This window comes from Mus musculus, chromosome X (genome assembly GCF_000001635.26).
Source record: "Mus musculus strain C57BL/6J chromosome X, GRCm38.p6 C57BL/6J".
Taxonomy (NCBI): Eukaryota; Metazoa; Chordata; class Mammalia; order Rodentia; family Muridae; genus Mus; species Mus musculus.
This window is the reverse complement of record NC_000086.7, coordinates 138,985,158-139,004,322: the sequence shown is the minus strand read 5'-3', so window position 1 is coordinate 139,004,322 and position 19,165 is coordinate 138,985,158. Positions and strand designations below refer to the sequence as shown.

Genomic DNA, 19,165 nt, shown 5'->3' with positions numbered 1-19,165 from the left:
TAGGATATAACTAGAGATTTGTACTTTGAAAATAGGTTCTGTTGAAACAAAATTACATTATTTACCAAATAGGTTTCTACTGCAAAAATGAAAATTGTTTTTATTAATAATGTGCCAACTTAAAAAAATCCTAAATATGTACTAGCCAAAGGAAAAGGTATAAAGTCTAATAATTTTAATGCTTAATTTGTTTTTTTACTTTACTGAAAGGTGTAAACTCTACCTTGTCACCACGGGCACAGAGAAATCTCAGTTTCTTGATTGAGCGGCGCTTCAGCTCATTCTCGAGAATAGTTGACTGAAGAGAGCGCACTTCAATAGCCTTTTGGTCCCATCCAGTGATTCTCTTTGTACACTCAAAAGCTATGATACAATTGGAGATGGTGAAAGAACATTTATTTTTGGTAGCAGTGATATGAAAAACATAACTAAAGTTAACTATTAAGAGCTCATAGCTCTAGGTTAGGTTAGTCCCGTCTTTTCTTCATCTTGTTTTGAAGTCTACCACTTTGGACATTTTGCTGCTTAGGACTGGTATTCTATAGGTGATGAACATTGACTTGCTAGAACGTTCTTAATGTTTGTATTAATGTCCTGTCAGATCACAGACAACCCAAGAGGTAATGACTTTGTTTCTAGTTGCTCAGATCAATCCATGGCTTTACATCTCTTTTTCATGGTGTAGGTGAGATCCAGTACGATACCAGCTACAAATGGAAGGTCCCTAATAAAGAGCCAGGTTGTAGCATAACATGGAATGCTGACTTTTCAACAAATGAAAACAGGGAGTAGGGATTTAGCTAAGTGGTTATGTGCAAGGCTTTAAGTTCAGTTCTCAGTCCTGAAAAAACTAAATCTGTTAAATAATATCTTATTCAAATAATGATTTTAGTAACCCTAATTCAATTGAACAATTTTTCTGCTATAAGCAGAACTGAGGGGAATTTTATACACTTAAAGGTTTTTCCTTCTGGGGAAAATTGTATTGCATTTTAAACCTTTTAGACATGTTTTATAGTCCATCATGGAAATATAATTTATGAAAGCATAACCCTAATTTTGAAAAGTCCATATACTCCATTGACTCTGTGAAGTATTTTATAGTATAAAGAGCAATTTTATTAAATGTTTCACTTTCAAATTTTTATTCTTTATGAAATTTACAGGAAAAATTTCCATATATAAAGTAAATTATAACATTTTAAATGACACAAATTTTAACTGAAGTTAAAATACGAAACATAGCACTTTGTTTGAAACCAGAATTTGTTAGTTAATCTGACTTTCTGTTTTCCTTTATTTTAAAAGAGGGAAAATCAGCATTTGTGTAGTTGTCTTTAAAAAATAGTCTCCCATTTTTATCAAATGCTCTCAGGTACTCTTACTTAAACCAAAATTTACCTGCTGTATGTGTACATTAAATTTACATAAAATAACTTATGGAAGACTACATACAATCTTATAAAAGCAACTAGCAAATACATAGTGTGAGCAATGTATAGTATAAAATCAGGCCGGAATTGAAGTGGGCACAGGAAGTATGAAGAACAGTGACCTGTCTTACCGAAACGAGTAACAGGTCTAACATCTATGAATTCACTTTTATTTTACTTCTGTGACTATTATACTAGAATACTATTCTTCTCAACAGGCACATAGAGTAAAGCGTTGCAATTTAACAGCCTAGCTACTGGGTTCTGAACCCAGTACGCAGGTTCTCACAGATCTGCCACTACTTACTGAACTAGTGTGCGTTCTGAAATGGGACTCTGAAATCTGGAAGTAGGTATTTTTGGCAAAACTATCTGCCATTCTTAAACTGTGATACCTGAGAATAAAGGACATTGTCTTTGTTATTGAAAACATTATAGTTTAAAGAAATGTAAATTTTAGTCCAGGGAAATCTGGTTTTATGCTATTTGTAAACAGCAAGTTGTGTTGATGTAGAAAACAAATTGAATTATTTCCTTGATATCAGTGTTATTTTGTAATATATTTTCAGTACATGCTAAACAAAACACTTGTGTTTGTGCTATGTGTTATTTTATGTATATGTCGTCCAAATTCAACCAAGCTTTTTGATCTAGGTTAGAACTCTTCTTGCCTAAGGACAAGAAATGTTGTAGACAACTTTTCAAATCCCTTTTATAGCTATGATCACTGAGCTGCTTGAATATCAGTGTTCTGCTTATTCTTCTCTTTGAACTTAGGTACCTGATTTTCATTTCTGACTCATGTACTTTCTGAGGTTCTGGGGATGGAAGCCAGTCCTTCACATCCTAGGCAGGCTTTCTTTCACTGGGCAGCCTCACTGGGTCCTACCTCACTTATTGTTCCCTGACGTATCACTATGCAAGATATAATATGGCTCATTGTGCTTACTTTCGTTTGCCCTAAATTCATCAATGTGTACTATAAGCATTAAGTGTTTTTCACTCATAATGGTTTTAAGCCCTCTGTGAATTCTTACCTGTTGGAAGAAATTAGAGCAGGTTTTTAGGACAAGCCTTAACATTGACCATGCATAAAAATAATTAAAAGATTCTGAAGATGCAATGCAAAAAAAAAAAAAAACCCTATCATCCCATAAGAAAGTTGTTTAAAAAGGAGTTTTCTTTCAAATTGGTCACTAAAACAATATGGATGTCACTTCTACCCATAGGCATTTGAGAGGATTCTGTCCTGTTTGGACAAACAGCCTTTCCTTTGCTCTCTCTCTCTTCTATAACTCACTATGCTTCTGCAAACACACACACACACACACACACACACACACACACACACACACAGAGAGAGAGAGAGAGAGAGAGAGAAAGAGAGAGAGAGACAGAGAGACAGAAAGAGAGAGACAGAGAGAGAGAAACACACAGAGAGACAGAGACACACAGAGAGAAAGAGACAGACAGACAGACAGAAACACACACACACACACACAGAAAGAGAGAGAGAGGAGTAGGTCATTTATCTTATCATTATACCCTTTACCCTCTCTAATACTTTAACTATTTGAATATTTTCTGCCATCTAGTCACCAAACCTTAGGAACATAAAAAAAATCTCAAATTAGTTATTTTAATTTCCCAGACCAGCAGTCCTGCACTGTTTAGGGGTGTAGTCTGTAAAAGTAGGGTTATACCCATGTTGCCATCTGGGTGGCAAATTACAAGTATAAATGACTTCACCCAAATACCACTCTATAAAGTGGCCAGACAAAATAGAAGTTTTCTTTTTTCTTTTTCTTTCTTTCTTTCTTTTCTTTTTTTTTTTTTTTTTTTTTTTTAATGGATAAGACGTTAAGTTACCCTTCGGTGCTTTAGGAAAAAGAAGCAATCCAGGAAAACGTATTTAGGACCTATCTTTTGATCCTGTTAAGATGGCTTGAGAGCAAAAGAGCTTTGTACATACCCACAGAAGACGGTATGTCCTTCCACACGTCCAGGATCTTCTTAAGGAGTTGTTCGTTTGCTTCCTCGGAGGCAGCTTCAGCATTGAGGGAGAGCATCACACCAAGTCCCAAGCAATCAGGTAAAATGACGACATTCTGTGGGATAATGATTTCCAGTGACCAGGATTATCTTTCATGAAGACTTTTTTGTGTCCAGCATTTTATCACTATTACGTTAATCGAAGCAACTATTACTTAACTGAAGACAAGAAGATGTCCAAAGTGCAGGGGGGGAAGGTAATCTTTGTGTCTAAAGTGAGTGGCATGAAATAAACATTTTAGAAGGGTAGGTTTCCTTTATGGCTCAAAGCCATCAATTTTAATATTCTCTCACTTTTTTTTATTTAGGATAATCAGTTGGGGAAAACAGAGATTTATTTCTAACACAGAGAACTTTCTTGAAATGCTACACAAATTATTGTGTATTTTAATGGGAACAAATACAATCTGGAATTTCAGATTTATTTCAGAAATTAAGCAATATTTTCATAATGTATGTGTGACCCAAGCAATAAATCATATACAACAATTCTTGCTCATTGGCAAATTCATGAAAAAAAGAAAATTAAACCTCAAGTAGCTTGAGCTTAAATATTTTAAGGGGCAACCTTTAATATTGTTTATGGCTTATTTTATATTTGTCCCCTTTACAATAAAATGTAGATTTTTCTCATTTAATTCACATGCTAAAATAAGCCCAATATAGAGTTCAGAAGTATTTGTTGTAGAACAAGGAAATATTATGAGAAAACTAAGCATTCGTAAACGTCCAGATATATAAATGGGGCGAAATCTGCTTAGAGCTTAGATATTATGACACTGGTGGTATTTCTCTGAAAAATAAAAGAAATTTGTTCTGCTGTTTCTCCAAATTAGCAAGTTACGGGGGGAAGGGAAGGGAAGGTCAGAAACTATACTTGCCAAAGCCAGCGTACTCAGGCCAAGTGCTTGAGGCCATGTCTCAGCAACAACAATCCTCAAAACTAAAATGGGAATCCAGAGGCAAAACGCAATTTTAATGCGTTCCCTGGGTACGTGCATGAGCAGTTGAATCAGAAAACAGATAAGAAAGAAGGAAAGAAAATTCAAGAAATACAGTTTTCTCAAGAAAATCTGTTTGTAATAAACCGGGCCCGCTGCAAATCCGGAGAGCCTCTGAGGTAATTCCCTTGCTTTCTCAGATGATTTCTGAAGCAACTGGATACTTTTCAGCACGTGTAGCTCTCCTGCACCACCAGAGCCTTTGTAATGTAGCACTTCTGAGAGAATAGTATTTTTAGGACATTCTCTTTCAGATGACACCCTCCTCTGCTTTAGAGTAGAGTCCTTTCTAATTTAGTGGGTCAAGACACTGGGGAACTTGTCTAAAAATACGTTTGCATATATATGAGGCATCCTAATTAGGTCAGAAAATGATTTGTAACGTCTTTTCTCATTCTAGGTTCAGTTAATTAACTGATTGTTCCTAAAGCAAATAATTTCCCTGGTTATTATTTAGATTTAACTTTTTTCAGTGATTTTATTTTTCAACCCAGAGAATCATGTATCCCAGTCGGGGCTCGAATTTGCTAAAAAGCTGATGATGGCTGTAATTCTCCCATGCTTTTTGCCTATACTTCCAAAGTTATGGGATTACGTGCATACACTAATATGCCTGTGTGGGTATTTCAATAAGTGTAAACTTAACCCGATTTTTAAAATATTCGCTGTTGTACTGGCTTCTGAGGAAAGGCTAGCTGTTCTGATAAATCTAAGAGGGATGAAGCTCCAGGGGCAATTAACTGAAGAATAATATATCACAATTGCTTTGTGAATTTGGCTGAGGTTGTATTTAATATTTTCACAGTACAAGCAGGGTAAGCTGTCTGTATAGGCAACTACGAGATCATTAGCTAATGATTGTTAGCTTGATCTTTAAAGATGTCTTCACCAATGTTTGGATGCTTGTTTTCTGTAGTTTTGAAAATTGTGTTATTGGAGACATAGGTTATATTACCAAAAATTTCACATTATCACACAAATGGCGAGATTTAAAATCCATACATACTTTGTTCAGGGATTTTGCATAATGATAAGCTGCTAAAATTTTAATGTTCAACAAACTGAATACTAAGAAAAGATGAAGCAAAAAACTGCTAGTAAAGGCATTCCTTTTAAATATAAATTCCAACAGGAAAACCATCAATTCCACCATCAATATTTTGTATGATTCATTTAGTGGACTACGATGTTATGGTCAAGATTTTTATATTATGTGCAACCAGTCATGATTTGAAAATACTGTGCCATTACTTTAAAAATGCTGAATTTTTCCATCAAAAATTCTGGAGTATAATGAATATAATAAATTCATTTTTACATAAGTTGCTATCATCTATAGCTAATGCAATAAAGAGGGGAGCACATATAAGTATGTAATACTGTTATTGATTTCTTAACAAAATGTATTAGTATATTACAGGGCATAGAAATATTAAAGCCAATTGAAAAGTTTCTTAGGGCCAATTAATATGAATGCATATAGATAAATGGATAGTGAATGTAGAATACAAAGCCATTAAAGGAGGCAGACCTCAATTAGTTCCAGTTGATAGTGGCCAGATGATGGTTTGGGCATGAGATTATCAGAATAGAAGTCTGATATATAGATTATCAATAGAAGTCTGGATTTTAAAGGTTACAAATCATTATGGCCAAATAATATGTCTGAGGAGCACATTTAGATATCTGAAGTATGAAATAATTAGTGAATTTTCCTTATGTGTCAACACTTTCTGACATACTCAGGTTACCTGTTAGATCTTGGCTGCAGTCTAAGTTGTACCTTTAAACTTTTGAGAATTTTGATAATCAGGAAAATTCAAAGTGTTTTACAATAACTTCTAGGATAGTGAAGGTATTATCTTACATTATTTGGCAAGGTCACCTCAGACATAACTTCAGATTCTGCATCGATGATATGATATCCATTAGCTGAGCTGAAGAAAATCTTCAGTGTTTTCTCTGAACCAACAGCCAGGTCAACTGTCAGTGGCTTAAGATCACGAGTTGGAAACACCTGAAAACAGAAAAGCAAATATGGCCCAAAGGCCAAAATGACATTCTGACTAAGGGAAACTTTCCCTATTCTTTTGTCATATTTACAAATGTATGCAAGTCAGATGGCTTTTTTTTTAATGATTGATTGAATGATTATGATCCTGGGCATTGAACAACCTACAACGATCAAACTGTTAGACCCCTCAGACCCATATATGGCCTTGTTCTCTTGTTAGCTGTCCTGAAATTCTTGCCTTGAGCTTCAGCAAATGAAGGAGCTCATCTGGTCTCTTAAACCGGTTCGCTGGATCAGCTGCCTGTATTTTTGCCAATATTCGTATATAGGCTTCATAGGACATGTAGTCTCCTTCGGAGTCTGCTGATTGGTCAATGCATACTTGGTAAGGAATGAAAAAGGCCATACACATTAACCCTATGGTAGACAGACTCTACTCTAAGACTCCTAATGTTGACAGTCCAAGGAAACAAAAGGCCAAACAGGATTCATTGCTGAGATCAGATGATGGAAAGCACTGAGCATGTAGGATTCACAATAACATGGTCGTAAGATGGGCATTAAGGATGGAGGGAGGACTTGGGCAGAACAGGCTAAATGTACAGATGATATTTCTCTCTTTGTTTTCCAGTTCCATACTAGGTAGCACTGACAAGTCAGCAGACACCCAAGAATTATTCCATATCCAAATGTTGACAGCTGAGCCAAGACCCAATTTAGGTAGACCAGATAAGGGATGCTATATCTGCCATGGTAGACTGTCCATCTAGTAGTCTAGTAGCTATACTGGGAGTAGTCATATGCATTATACCATGATCAGTGTATACATGCAATGTTTGGGCTCAAAGATATATAAATAGATCCTGATATAAGATACAAATGTATTTCATGACTACCTTGATCAGGATATGCTCCTATCAGTGCTCTGGGAAATTTGTATGTAGACCACGTAGTTCAGTATCATTGAGACCATTTGTTAAAATCAGATTCTCAGGCCCCACTGCAGACGCACTAACTCAGCCTGGGGTTGGGTCTGAGATCTGAACATTTAACAAAATGCTCCCCCTGATTCTGATGCCCACAATAGGTAAGATTAAAGAAGCTATTTGGGTTTCCTAAAAATCTATCCTATTTAAATAGAGTTCTGGCACATTGTATGTAATTTATCCACAGTCCTCAGTTTATGGGGAGTGAACAAGATTTGTTCTTGCTACTAGATGGTTAGTAGCTGATCCATAGAAGTTCAGCTTCATCAAAAGATGTCAAAGGCACTGGTGGGCCTACCCACTGTGTTCCAGAATAGTTCTTCAGAGAAGCATGTTTCACATTGGAAGAAATATAGACCCCCAGGTCCTCCCCCCGCCCATCTGGTGTTGTAATGATAGTTGGAACAAAGTTCTTCTCGTCCCCCCTTCAGATGTGGCCTCCTTAGTATCGCTGCATCTCTTCTTCCTTTCCCTCTGCTCTCCAATCCCACCCCCATCCCACGATGAGAGTGCAGGTACTTTCCCCACATCAGGTCATTGGGGTGGCACCTGAAGCCTGATTTTGGGCCTCTAGAAGAGAAGATCTTCATGTTGACTACAGGAAATGGGAGAGAGGAGCTGGTGGGAATGTCCTGTAAGGGGAGGGGTTAGGGAATTCCCTCATACTCTCCCTGCTGTGGTACCTGTGGATTGTCTAAAAAAGGGTTAAATGATAATTATTGACATGGTATATTCATATTGCAATAACTGTAGCCAAATGGTATATATTTCCACATCTATATTCCAAACTACTATTTTGCTTATAATGTCTTCTTAAGAGAAAAAGAACATGATGAGAGTGAAATGGCCACATACTTTAATGGCAGTGTTTTCATCAAAGGATTTTGGTGCCCATGCAAAGAGGTGAATTGATGACTTCACAGCAACCGCAATGTATGTTGTTTCTTCATGTTGAACTGTAATGGCAACATACAAAATATTTATACCTCAGAATTAACAAGGATAGTCATGTGGTTATATATATTCTCACAAACAAACAGCACAACCTTAAGAGCAAAAGCTACATTATTTGTAGAATAGTTACACAAATAAAATATTTTTAAAACAATAGGAGTACTGATAAACTGAATACATTTGACTTTCAGAAAATATACTCTGCACATATGAGCTCAGTAGCTCTAAGACCATTCAATAAAGAAAAAACAAAACCAAAAAACCACAGTGCCTTAAACACATGGTGCTGAGACATATGGTAATGTATAAGCAAAAGAACAGAAGAGAAAACTACCTTACAGCATACACACAAATTAAGCCAATATGAATCAAAGACCTAAATGTCAGAGCTTATGCTACAAAAGTATAAGCAGTAAACAGGGATAAATTTTAACTTTCTATATGGCAATGTATTCTTACATTTGAAAAAAAATTATATATAAGTGATACAAGAAAAAAATAAATCAAGCTTCATCAAAATTTAAATCTTTTGTGCATCTCAGGGCATAAGAAAGTGAAACTGACCTTGGTAGTATCTTGGTAGTATAGTAACCCTATAGGTGGAACAACTATATGAACTAACCAGTACCCCCAGAGCTCATGTCTCTAGCTGTGTATGTAGCAGAAGATGGCTGAGTTGGCCATTATTGGGAAGAAAGACCCCTTGGTCTTGCAAACTTTATATGCCCCAGTACAGAGAAACTCCAGGGCCAAGAAGTGGGAGTGGGTGGGTAGGGGAGCAGGGACGGGGGAGGGTATAGGGAACTTTCAGGATAGCAGTTGAAATGTAAATAAAGAAAATATCTAATAATAATAATAATAAAATAATAATAATAATAATAATAATAATAAACGAGAAATATTCTCTTGCTATTCATATAATGTGATTTCAGCAGTCTTTTATCTACATTACCCATTCTGCCTGAAGGGTCAATTGTTTTAGAGAAAAAGGAAGCTGAGAGAAGAGGATTTGATTCAGAAATGGAAGAGCATTCAGAAATGGGCAGCATTAGTTCATAGTTGTCGACATCTGCCAACAGAATTCAGAGGCCAAAGGGAGTTATTACTGCATTTACAGAGACATTCATGGAGAGATACAGGATATGAAAACATTCTATAGTGAAACATAAAATATTAGGAGCAAGAGTCAACAGATCACAGAAAACCTCCTTTGCAGATTCAGCATAAAATTTTGTGGTCATGGTTTATTGCTATTCAGAGAGGAAAAAATACCATCTCTTATATCTCTGCAAGTTGCTGAAGATACATCAAGGACATTTATAGTGTGGAAACTAGTACTTCAATTACTACGAGTGACTACCAAAGGAAGAAAGAAGTCAACCATATTTAACTCCCAGAGCAATTTCAGCCAATAGGTCTGATTATGTAGAAAAGGCCTGGGAGATGTCTCTGTGACAATCACTCTGTGAATTCTTTCCTTTCCTCATTTTGTCTTTTGCAGTTATGAACCTCTCCACACGAAGGAAAGCAGAAACTATACATCAATATTAAATGTGAAATGGACGTACGGACACTGAAGTGTTCACAGCCAATCAACTTATCGATAGCTTTGCAAGCTTCCTCTTTCTTCCTCATCGCCTTCTGCCTTTTCTTACTCTTTGGATCATTATTCAGAATTTTGTTCCTCAGCCAAGACAGATGATACACGCGAAGTCTGTTCTTTTTGCCTGGTAGGAAAACATGATGGCATTTCAATTCTTTTATTTTCTAGAAATGCAAAGATGTAGGGTGCACTGCCCTTTAAACGAAATTCTCATAAAATAAAAGTCACGTTTAAAAACAGATATATTAAGACACTTCTGTCTCAATTCCAAGAAACAGTTGGATTCTACTAGCTGTCTTTATGCCTGTCTGAAGTGGATCTAAAATAATTCACTGGGATACATTAAGACTGCCTTTAGGAAACAAACCCCATTACTATTATTACTATAAAGCTTCTTTTTTATATATTTATGATGTATGATGTGGTATTTTAATTCATGTAGACATCATGAAATGAGCATATTTATTACCTAAATTTTAAAATTTTGTTTATGGTGAGTACATTTAAATTCCTATCTTCTGACTATTTTCAAATATATAATGCCCTGTTTTCATTATGTTTACCTATTGGGCCATAGAACAACAAAATGTTGTACTTATTTAGCCTTTAGCTATTATCCACCTGTTGTCTGCATCACCTTTCTTCTCCCTTTCTATGAATCCAGCCTTTGGCAACTAGTCTATTCTCAGTTGCTTTGAGACGTTTACATCTTTCTTTTACATTTGGAGATTATAATTACATCATCTCACTTTTCCCTTCCCTCCCTCCAAGCCTTTCCTTATAACACTCTTTTCTCTCTTTCACAGCCATGAGCTATTTGTCATTAATTGTTGTTATATACAGATATGTATATACATGGCTATTCCTAAATATATAAAAATAACCTGTTGAGAAAATTTTTATATCCTGCTCATGAGTGGGGCTGTATTTACTTCTAATTTCCTAATAAATAATTCTATCAAGTTCTTATAATTTAAGAACTAAAGGTCCTACTATTGAATTTATTAATTCTTCTTAGCAAATTTAAGATTGTTATGAAAGTCACAACAATAAGAATCTTATTTTTGAGACCATGCTTGCCTCAAATATGGAGATCCACCTTCCCCTGCCTCCTGAGTGCTGACACCAAAAGCATGTTGCCACCACACTCAGCCTACAAAGTAAAATTCTCAATATGATCGATTTTACTGTGTTTTAATAGGGAAATTTTAAAGAAGTCTTAGGGTTCCAAAACTATACTTATTATTACTTAATACTTAACTGGTAAAATAAACTACTGAATAACTTCACATTGCATCCTTGAAAGAATTTTTTTTTCCAGAGTAGCCTTAGAAGATTCACATCTGATGATGATGTTTTTATAGTATTTGACCTCTTGACCTCATGACTGCCACTCAAGGTTCTCCTCTCTCCTCTCTTCATATGGCCTCAGTCTGCTGGTCCTGTTCACTTTAGACTCTCACAGATGTCTCTGTCTAGGCCCCTGGCTATGCTCTCTATTGTATCTACAATAAATCTCCTCCACCATAGCTAGGAATAGTCACGACCTCCTTTACTTATCTTTTTCCATTCATTTAGTAGTCACAATTTAACACCAACTTATTTTGCTTTCATTGTTCAAGTTTCAGGCCTTGACTGATCAAGATCATGAAAATCCACTACTGTTTGGGAAACGTGTAGGTGTCTTTAGGGCATCCATTCTTGCACCTAACCCTTGTCTGTATGCCCTTGTAATAAGGTGGGGAGACAGGTACAATTCTCTCTTTTTTTTTATCCAAATAGTCATCCATTTGGTTGGTTGTTGTTTCAGACACATCAAAAGGTAGATAGGAGAGATCGGTGTAGTCCCTTGTGCACGTGATTACAGCTCTGGAGTTTTATTAGAGATAACTCTGAAAGGAGCTTTCAAGGATGCAAAAGTAGTTTTCCTGATCTCCAGCCTAGGTTATGTGAATCGAGATCAAAAGGATTCTGTTCACAGTCCAAATGGATAAGAAAACCCAGGTAGGAGATCCTGCTGTCCCAATTAAACATTATATTTCAAGGGTTTGCCTGTGAACACTTTCACCTAAGAAAGCCTTTAACCCAGTTTGCACTTCAATTACCCCACATAATTACTCAGTTAATTTTAGGTCTTAAACAAACCAGAGATGGTAATCAGCAAATTGAGCTGCTCCACGACTTGAATCTGCCGGAATGGTCTTCGCTTTATAAGTTTAACAATTTCTGCCTTTCCACTTCGGTCCATCAGATACAGATGAGATTGGGTGCCCAGCAACAAATTGACTCCTGTTCAGATGCAGACACGGAAAAGTGATTCGCTGATTGTTTTATTAGCGTGCATTAATTCTACAGAAAGGGGTTTCACTATGATGTTTTTAAATGTATCACAAAATTTAATCAAAATCACACTCATTACCCCTCCCCCACCTTACTTTTCCTTCTCCCTCCCTCTGGTCCTCTTTATTCTACCAGTAGTACCTTAAAACAACCTAGAGTTTACATAGAAGGCAAAATGTGTTATTTGTCTTTACACATTTGGCTTATTTCAACAATCAGTTATCAACTATTTTCCTACACACATAATTCTATTCTTTTTTCCAGCTGAATAATACTCTACTGTGTACATGTGTATTCCATATTTCTTCACCCTTTATCTATCGATTTTATAACTAAATATATGTGTATAATTCCTTTTGTAATTTCACCTTGCTAATCTATATAAAGATGACTTTTTATCAATTCAGGCAAATGTTTATCTCATACTATCTCAAGCCTTATTAACCTCATATTATTCAACTATGTACATGTCTATCAGAGTATGTCCCCTAAAATGTGTAAATAGGTATCCATATACAACAAATATTATATCTTCCTGCCGTCTAATGTGTCATATGACATACAAAATGGTGTATGTATCATAGCACTATTTTTTAATTGTCAAAAACATTTCTAGAATCAGTCAGCGCTTCTGAAAGTTCCCTTCAAGCAAACTTAGTCTATACATAGACAATTACTGTCAGTTCATTTTCTAGACATGGACTATATTTCTGAGTACTTGCCAGACTGAAGTGGCACATGCCATATTGTCTGAGCCACTAAAGTAACAAAACATTGAGAATGATGATTTTCTTCTGAGGGCACCAACCATAGAGTTACAGTTGCTGGTTTCTGATAAGAAGACCACATGTCTAGGGATGGGGATAACTAAATGTATACATTTTAACGTTCTAATTACAGTGCTTTGTCCAAAGACTCCAGTTGGGACCCTTTCTCCTCCTTTCCAGTAATCCTTTCTACCCTGTTCCATGCCCTGGAGTCTCTCTTGGGACTGATTTCTGATGCACAGCAAGGTCATTTCTTCACAAATTGAAAAAAAATTGCTGGTTTCTATTTGTCATTTTTAAAGCATATCTTCTGTTCAATTATACATTAGGTGAAAATCTATGAAGTGTTAAGTTAGAAGTTAGTGTTTACTTTGGACCTCTTCTCTGCTATTAAGTTACTTTATAGCAAAGTCCTATGAAGACTATCTTAGAACAACATATAATCTCAGCCCTACTGATAAGGTCATACCAAAAACAGTTGAAAAAAACTTGTTAAATTTAAGAAAATTTATAGAGAAAAATTATACATACTTTAGACTTAAAAATTTTAAGACCCTACAGAAATCTTTCTTGTAATAAATGTATTCTAAGTTAGAAAAAAATAAACTCAAATTTTCAAATAATTAGAATGAAGTCTAAGTTTGTATTTCACTCTAGTTAACACAAGCTAAACAAAGCATAAAAGAGAAAGACATTAATTCAACAAGCCAAATCAACCCTCAACCAATTATTATAAATTTATGTTTAATGTATTGGCAATGGTAAACATGTTTTACTTCCACAAGCTTTGAAAGTTTTCTACACAAATATGGACTTTAAAAAATAATCTATCCCTGAACATATGGCCTGCCTGCATGTGGATCCCGCTGCTGGCCTCAGTGGAAGAGGATGTGCTTAGCCCCACAGCAACTTTTATGTGCAGGATTTGGAGCAGGGGTGCTGATGATGACAAAGGTGAGGCTGGACCCAGGGAAGACTTGCATGCCTGGGCACTGGAATGAGGGGGCTGATATTGGAGTGTAAAGTGACTAAATAAATAAATAAATACATACATAAACCCTCAGTTCAAGAAATCAAACTCACCCCACAAAGAACCACAGTAGACCTCAGATGAGAAATCCTTTTCATACACATGTAGTATTGGGCTGTTATATGCTGGAGAGACAGAGAGCGGGTTAACATTGACTGCAGATGGTAGCTTAGCTGCTTTTTCAGGCACCTCAACTAGTCCTACATATACTGTGAAGGGGAAAGGTATTGAGACAAATCACTGGTCTGTATACTAAACGTGTGACAAGTATTTCCATCATGTAGATGTCCCTCAAAGTTTGGTTTTCTTATTGCATTTCATCTTTTATGTAAGTTTTTGCAAATTCTTTTTTTTTCCTTTTTTTAATTAGGTATTTTCTTCATTTACATTTCCAATGCTATCCCAAAAGTCCCCCATGCCCTCCCCCTACTCTCCCCCTTCCCACTTCTTGGCCCTGGCGTTCCCCTGTACTTAGGCATATAAAGTTTGCAAGACCAATGGGCCTCTCTTTCCACTAATGGCCGACTAGGCCATCTTCTGATTCATATGCAGCTAGGGACACGAGCACTGGGGGATATTCTTGGGCCTAGCAAACACAGAAGTGGATGCTCCCAGTCAGCTATTGGATGGAACACAGGGCTCCCAATGGAAAAGCTAGAGAAAATACCCAAGGAGCTAAAGGGATCTGCAACCCTATAGGTGGAACAACAATATGAAGTTTTTGCAAATTCTTAACACATTAGAAAATATATATTATAGTGGTTAAAATACAACGCTGAGTATGAATGTGATTTGTGGCTTTTATAGTAGTGCAAAACCAAGAGTTGAGTGAAGGACTAAATTTCTCAATTGCAGGTCAAAGCTAGTCACCAAAAAGATTGAGTGACAGGTCAGTAGGATAGCAAGGGTCTGTGATCCCAGGAAGATGAGGAAGTCAGTGCCAGTAAGTACTATAGAATGAGCTCAGTGCCATCCTGGGTACACAAGACATCCAAAAATCTAAGGAAAAAGTATGCGTATGTGTATATGCAAATATACATGTATGTTTACCTTATTAACTTATTATTAAGGCACATACGTTAGGTCTGTTCTCCTACCATGTGTGTTTAGGGGATTAGACTTAACTTGGTGGCAAATGACTTTATCTTCTGAGGAATAATTTTTTCAAAGCATGCATAAATCTCGATTTATACCAAATGAATATTCCATGTCTGATTCGTTACACATTATGACTTATGGTATAAGCAAGTAGAAGCATTCAGCATTGAAAGATCACAACAGAAATACTCACAGATGTCACTCCCAAAATCAGAACCTCTAGGAGATGAGCGTCCAATAGGAAAACCCATTGTTGTTGATGATACTGGTCTACCACTGTTTTGCTCACCATCAAAGGATGTGATCTCCAAGGCAATTGAATCTGAGGTCTCAGTTCCACGATCTGATTCCTAAAAGGAAGCCAAAGACCCAACTTTTAATATACCTGGAAAAATGCTATCAGCGACTTGAAAGTTTAATCTGTAATACATATATATTTGTATATATATATATATTCTTAAAATTTCATATCTACTAAAAATATTGAACAGTATCATCTGAGAAGTAAATTTATTATCTAGAAGGAGCATTAAATTGCCAAATGTAGAATTTCTGATGTAATCTTTGTAGAAGTAGATCAGGCACTATGCTAATACCCTTAACCATGCATCTCCATGAACAGTTACTACAACACAATAAGGTACATGCCATTGCCTCTGATTCAGTTATAAGGAAACCAAAACTTAAAGAAATCAAAAGTTGTCTGGGTCAGAGAGCTGGTAAGTAGAAGACTCTGACCCCAAAGTATATGCGCCAAATAGTTACTTTGAAAAGAAAAGCACAGCATGAGGATATTGCATTTGTTAGTTTAAGATATCTACAGAGCTGGGTCTCATGGCATAGGCACGAGAATCTAATGCTGGCCCATGGAAGACTGTTTTTGAGAGTCTTAGGCCAGCCTGAGCTATACAAGTTTCAGGTTAGGGTGGGCCTACAGAGATAGACTCTGATCCTAAAACAGTAACAAAACAAACACAAGAGAACAAAACACACCAAAAAAAAAATACATGGCTTAGGAAAACTGAGAGCAAGAAGAACCTCTGGAGACATGGGGACAAATGATCAAACAAAAGATGGAAAACAAAACAAAGCAAAACAAATCCAAATTATAAAAATCTTAGAGTAAGCGTATTTCACTCTAAGTTTTGCATGTTTCCTTTTAAGGAGTAGGCACTTAATGATAAAAGCCTCCGAACGTGGCAATACTATATTTTATCTGTGGAGGGGACTGAATAATCAGGGGAAGAATTGGGAGTTAATTATTCGGGAAGATAAAAATGTATAGGCCTAGATGTCTAGCAGCGGAAGTGGAAAACAAAAATGTGCTATGTACATATACACAACAGAATTATATTCAGCCACAAAGAAAAATGAAATCATGAAAATTTCAATGTATTGTCTGTGTGTGGAAATTATTATATTAATGGGTACAATTCTACTCAGAAGTGTATTTCCTATTCTTTATGATACACACACAGGTCCTAGGTTTTAATTTATACACATGCAAATACATACATATATGTGTGTGGATAGTATAGAACTAGAAATGATTATGAATGAGAGGGAGAAAGATTTTAAGGAAGAGTAATGGGGGAAATGTGTCAAGAGAATACACATGACTTGAGAGTTAAATGGAGGCAAACTGGATATAATTGAGGGGAAGAGGAAGGGAAAGAAGAGGAAAAGCAATAAAGACAAAGGATGTGGGAAAATGCCATCATGAAAGCCATCCCTTTATGTGCTATACAAATACATATGGTTGCATAATATTGTCCATGTCCAAAAATGTTAGTGATTTACAGACTTCAAATGAAAAATTTCAGTATTTGTATTCTACAGCTATAAAGAATCTTGCCATCTCCTTGAAATACTATACCAAGTGTATAATCTGACATAAAATGACAAAATAAATCAGATTGTCTCCCTTGGAAGTACGTAGGAACCATCACATTGTATGTAGTAAAGATCCTATACACTTATAATTTAAATAATTTCAGGATTTGAGAAAAAAGGTTATAATCAATGTTAAATACCTATAATATTACATATGTGTTGACATACATTTACAAGAGAAGTATATATTCATTATATTATATGTTCATCACCTCATGTTCAAACTCTGGAAATACATGTTGATCCCGTCCAAATGCTCCATTCTCTTCATTCCTTCCATTGGCCTCCCTGTTTCTGTTACCTCTTCCATTGCCCCTATTGGCTCCATGGTTTCCAAAGGCTGCACCTGCTTCACCGGCAGCTCCATGGAAAGCTCTGGCTGCATTGTCTCCAAAGACTCCAAAAGCTCCCCTGTTTAGAGCACGTCCATCATTATGACCGTTTTTCAAGATTCCCGCTCTGGGATAATTTGCTCTGATAACAAGGAGAAATTAATGAAAGAAGGCCATTTAATACAAACACAAATCAAGGCCACAAAAGGAAAGAAAAAGAGAAAAATTCACACACACACACACACACACACACACACACACACACACACACACCATGTTCAGGAATGTTTTTGCTTTTTGTGAATGCTTTTGGTTGCATACAGACATGAAAAAGTCCCCAATGCTTTGCCTATACTAAATAATGATTTAAGACTGTTAAGTCTGCGTCATCATTGTGGAAACAGAGGAAAAGAACTACATTTTATGTTGTTAGGTACACATAACTGGGTAGCTACAGAAAATGCTAATTTTCTCAAATAGATAATTCACTAATAAATTTTAGTCACATTTAATGATCAACCCCATAATAATATTAGAATCTTTCAGTATTTTATATTATGTTAATTTGAACATATGCTTTCATTCATTTACATATATACAAACAGCTCTGCTATAGACACATTGGTCAACTACTCTCATCAGAAAGTACATGTAATATAGGCTTCAAATGTTAGAGGATAAGTAAGAGAGTCACATAATCAGTGTTTATAAATACTCTTTTTTACATGCTAGTACCTTGTTATGCATGGAATACACTATTAAAAATATGTCCCTATTGTGATCATAAAAGAAAAACTGTGTGAAAATGGAACTTTTTATAGATTATTTATTTTGGGAGAAATCTGGAAGATCTTTTTGTAACTTCTCCAGCAATTAAATGAATAAAGATCATAATTAAGTTGATCATATACATGGCAAAATCTCAACTCTCTGAGAAAGGCTTAACTATGCTTGCAAATAGTAGTAGAATCCCTCATTCTTTTGACATATTTTTAATTGTGATTTTATAGGGGAAGGAGATTTAGTGGGATTAATTTTAAGAGAAATCTCATACAGTCTAATAAATAACTATAAATTGTATATGCATTTTATAATATATAAATATTAAAATCAGAACTAAGTATTCTAACTTAGAACATTTAAAATTATAATATGGAACATTCACCACTATGCAAGTACAATTCATTAATTCTCAAATGTTATGCTACATTTTGAAATAAACCAAATATGCCAATCGTTCTGAGTTTATAAGCATCTACTGTGTAATAAGAGAGATGAACCAACCTTGGCCCATTGAAAGCAGCACCATGATTACCACCAACGTCTCCACCATTGTAGCCAGCAGCACCATGGCCTTCATAACCATTTGCTTGATCAAGCTGGTTATTCATGTCATCATGGCCATTGGCACCATCACGAGGATCTTCATAAGCACCGTTTGCAACTTCTTCATCACCATTAGCATTGGCATCAGCATCATAGAGTTCAACATAATCACCATCTTCTTCAGGTGGCCGAGCGGGACGTGTAGGCATTATCCAGTCATCCCAGAAGATTTCAGAGAGTGCATTATAGCCTACCCATTCATTTGTCAAGTACACAGGAGGTGATATTTTCCCCACTTTAAATCCATCTGGAACCTGTGTGCACAAGAAAAGGTAA

General features: G+C 35.9%; 1 protein-coding gene across 2 annotated transcripts in view; it reads right to left on the bottom strand.

The window, feature by feature from the left end:
- The window catches only part of Nrk (Nik related kinase), a 96,302-nt gene that overhangs the window by 6,210 nt on the left and 70,927 nt on the right, over positions 1-19,165 (bottom strand). The window contains exons 18-28 of one of the 2 annotated variants that reach the window (XM_006528550.4): positions 18,788-19,143; positions 17,384-17,645; positions 15,472-15,628; positions 14,234-14,305; positions 12,189-12,332; positions 10,009-10,167; positions 8,338-8,442; positions 6,739-6,881; positions 6,354-6,503; positions 3,406-3,565; positions 224-363 (exon numbers count right to left, since the gene is read on the bottom strand). In XM_006528550.4, coding sequence (XP_006528613.1) covers positions 224-363; positions 3,406-3,565; positions 6,354-6,503; positions 6,739-6,881; positions 8,338-8,442; positions 10,009-10,167; positions 12,189-12,332; positions 14,234-14,305; positions 15,472-15,628; positions 17,384-17,645; positions 18,788-19,143 — 1,848 coding nt within the window. The remainder of the gene's footprint in view (positions 1-223; positions 364-3,405; positions 3,566-6,353; positions 6,504-6,738; positions 6,882-8,337; positions 8,443-10,008; positions 10,168-12,188; positions 12,333-14,233; positions 14,306-15,471; positions 15,629-17,383; positions 17,646-18,787; positions 19,144-19,165) is intronic. The other variant, NM_013724.2, reaches the window with a different exon arrangement.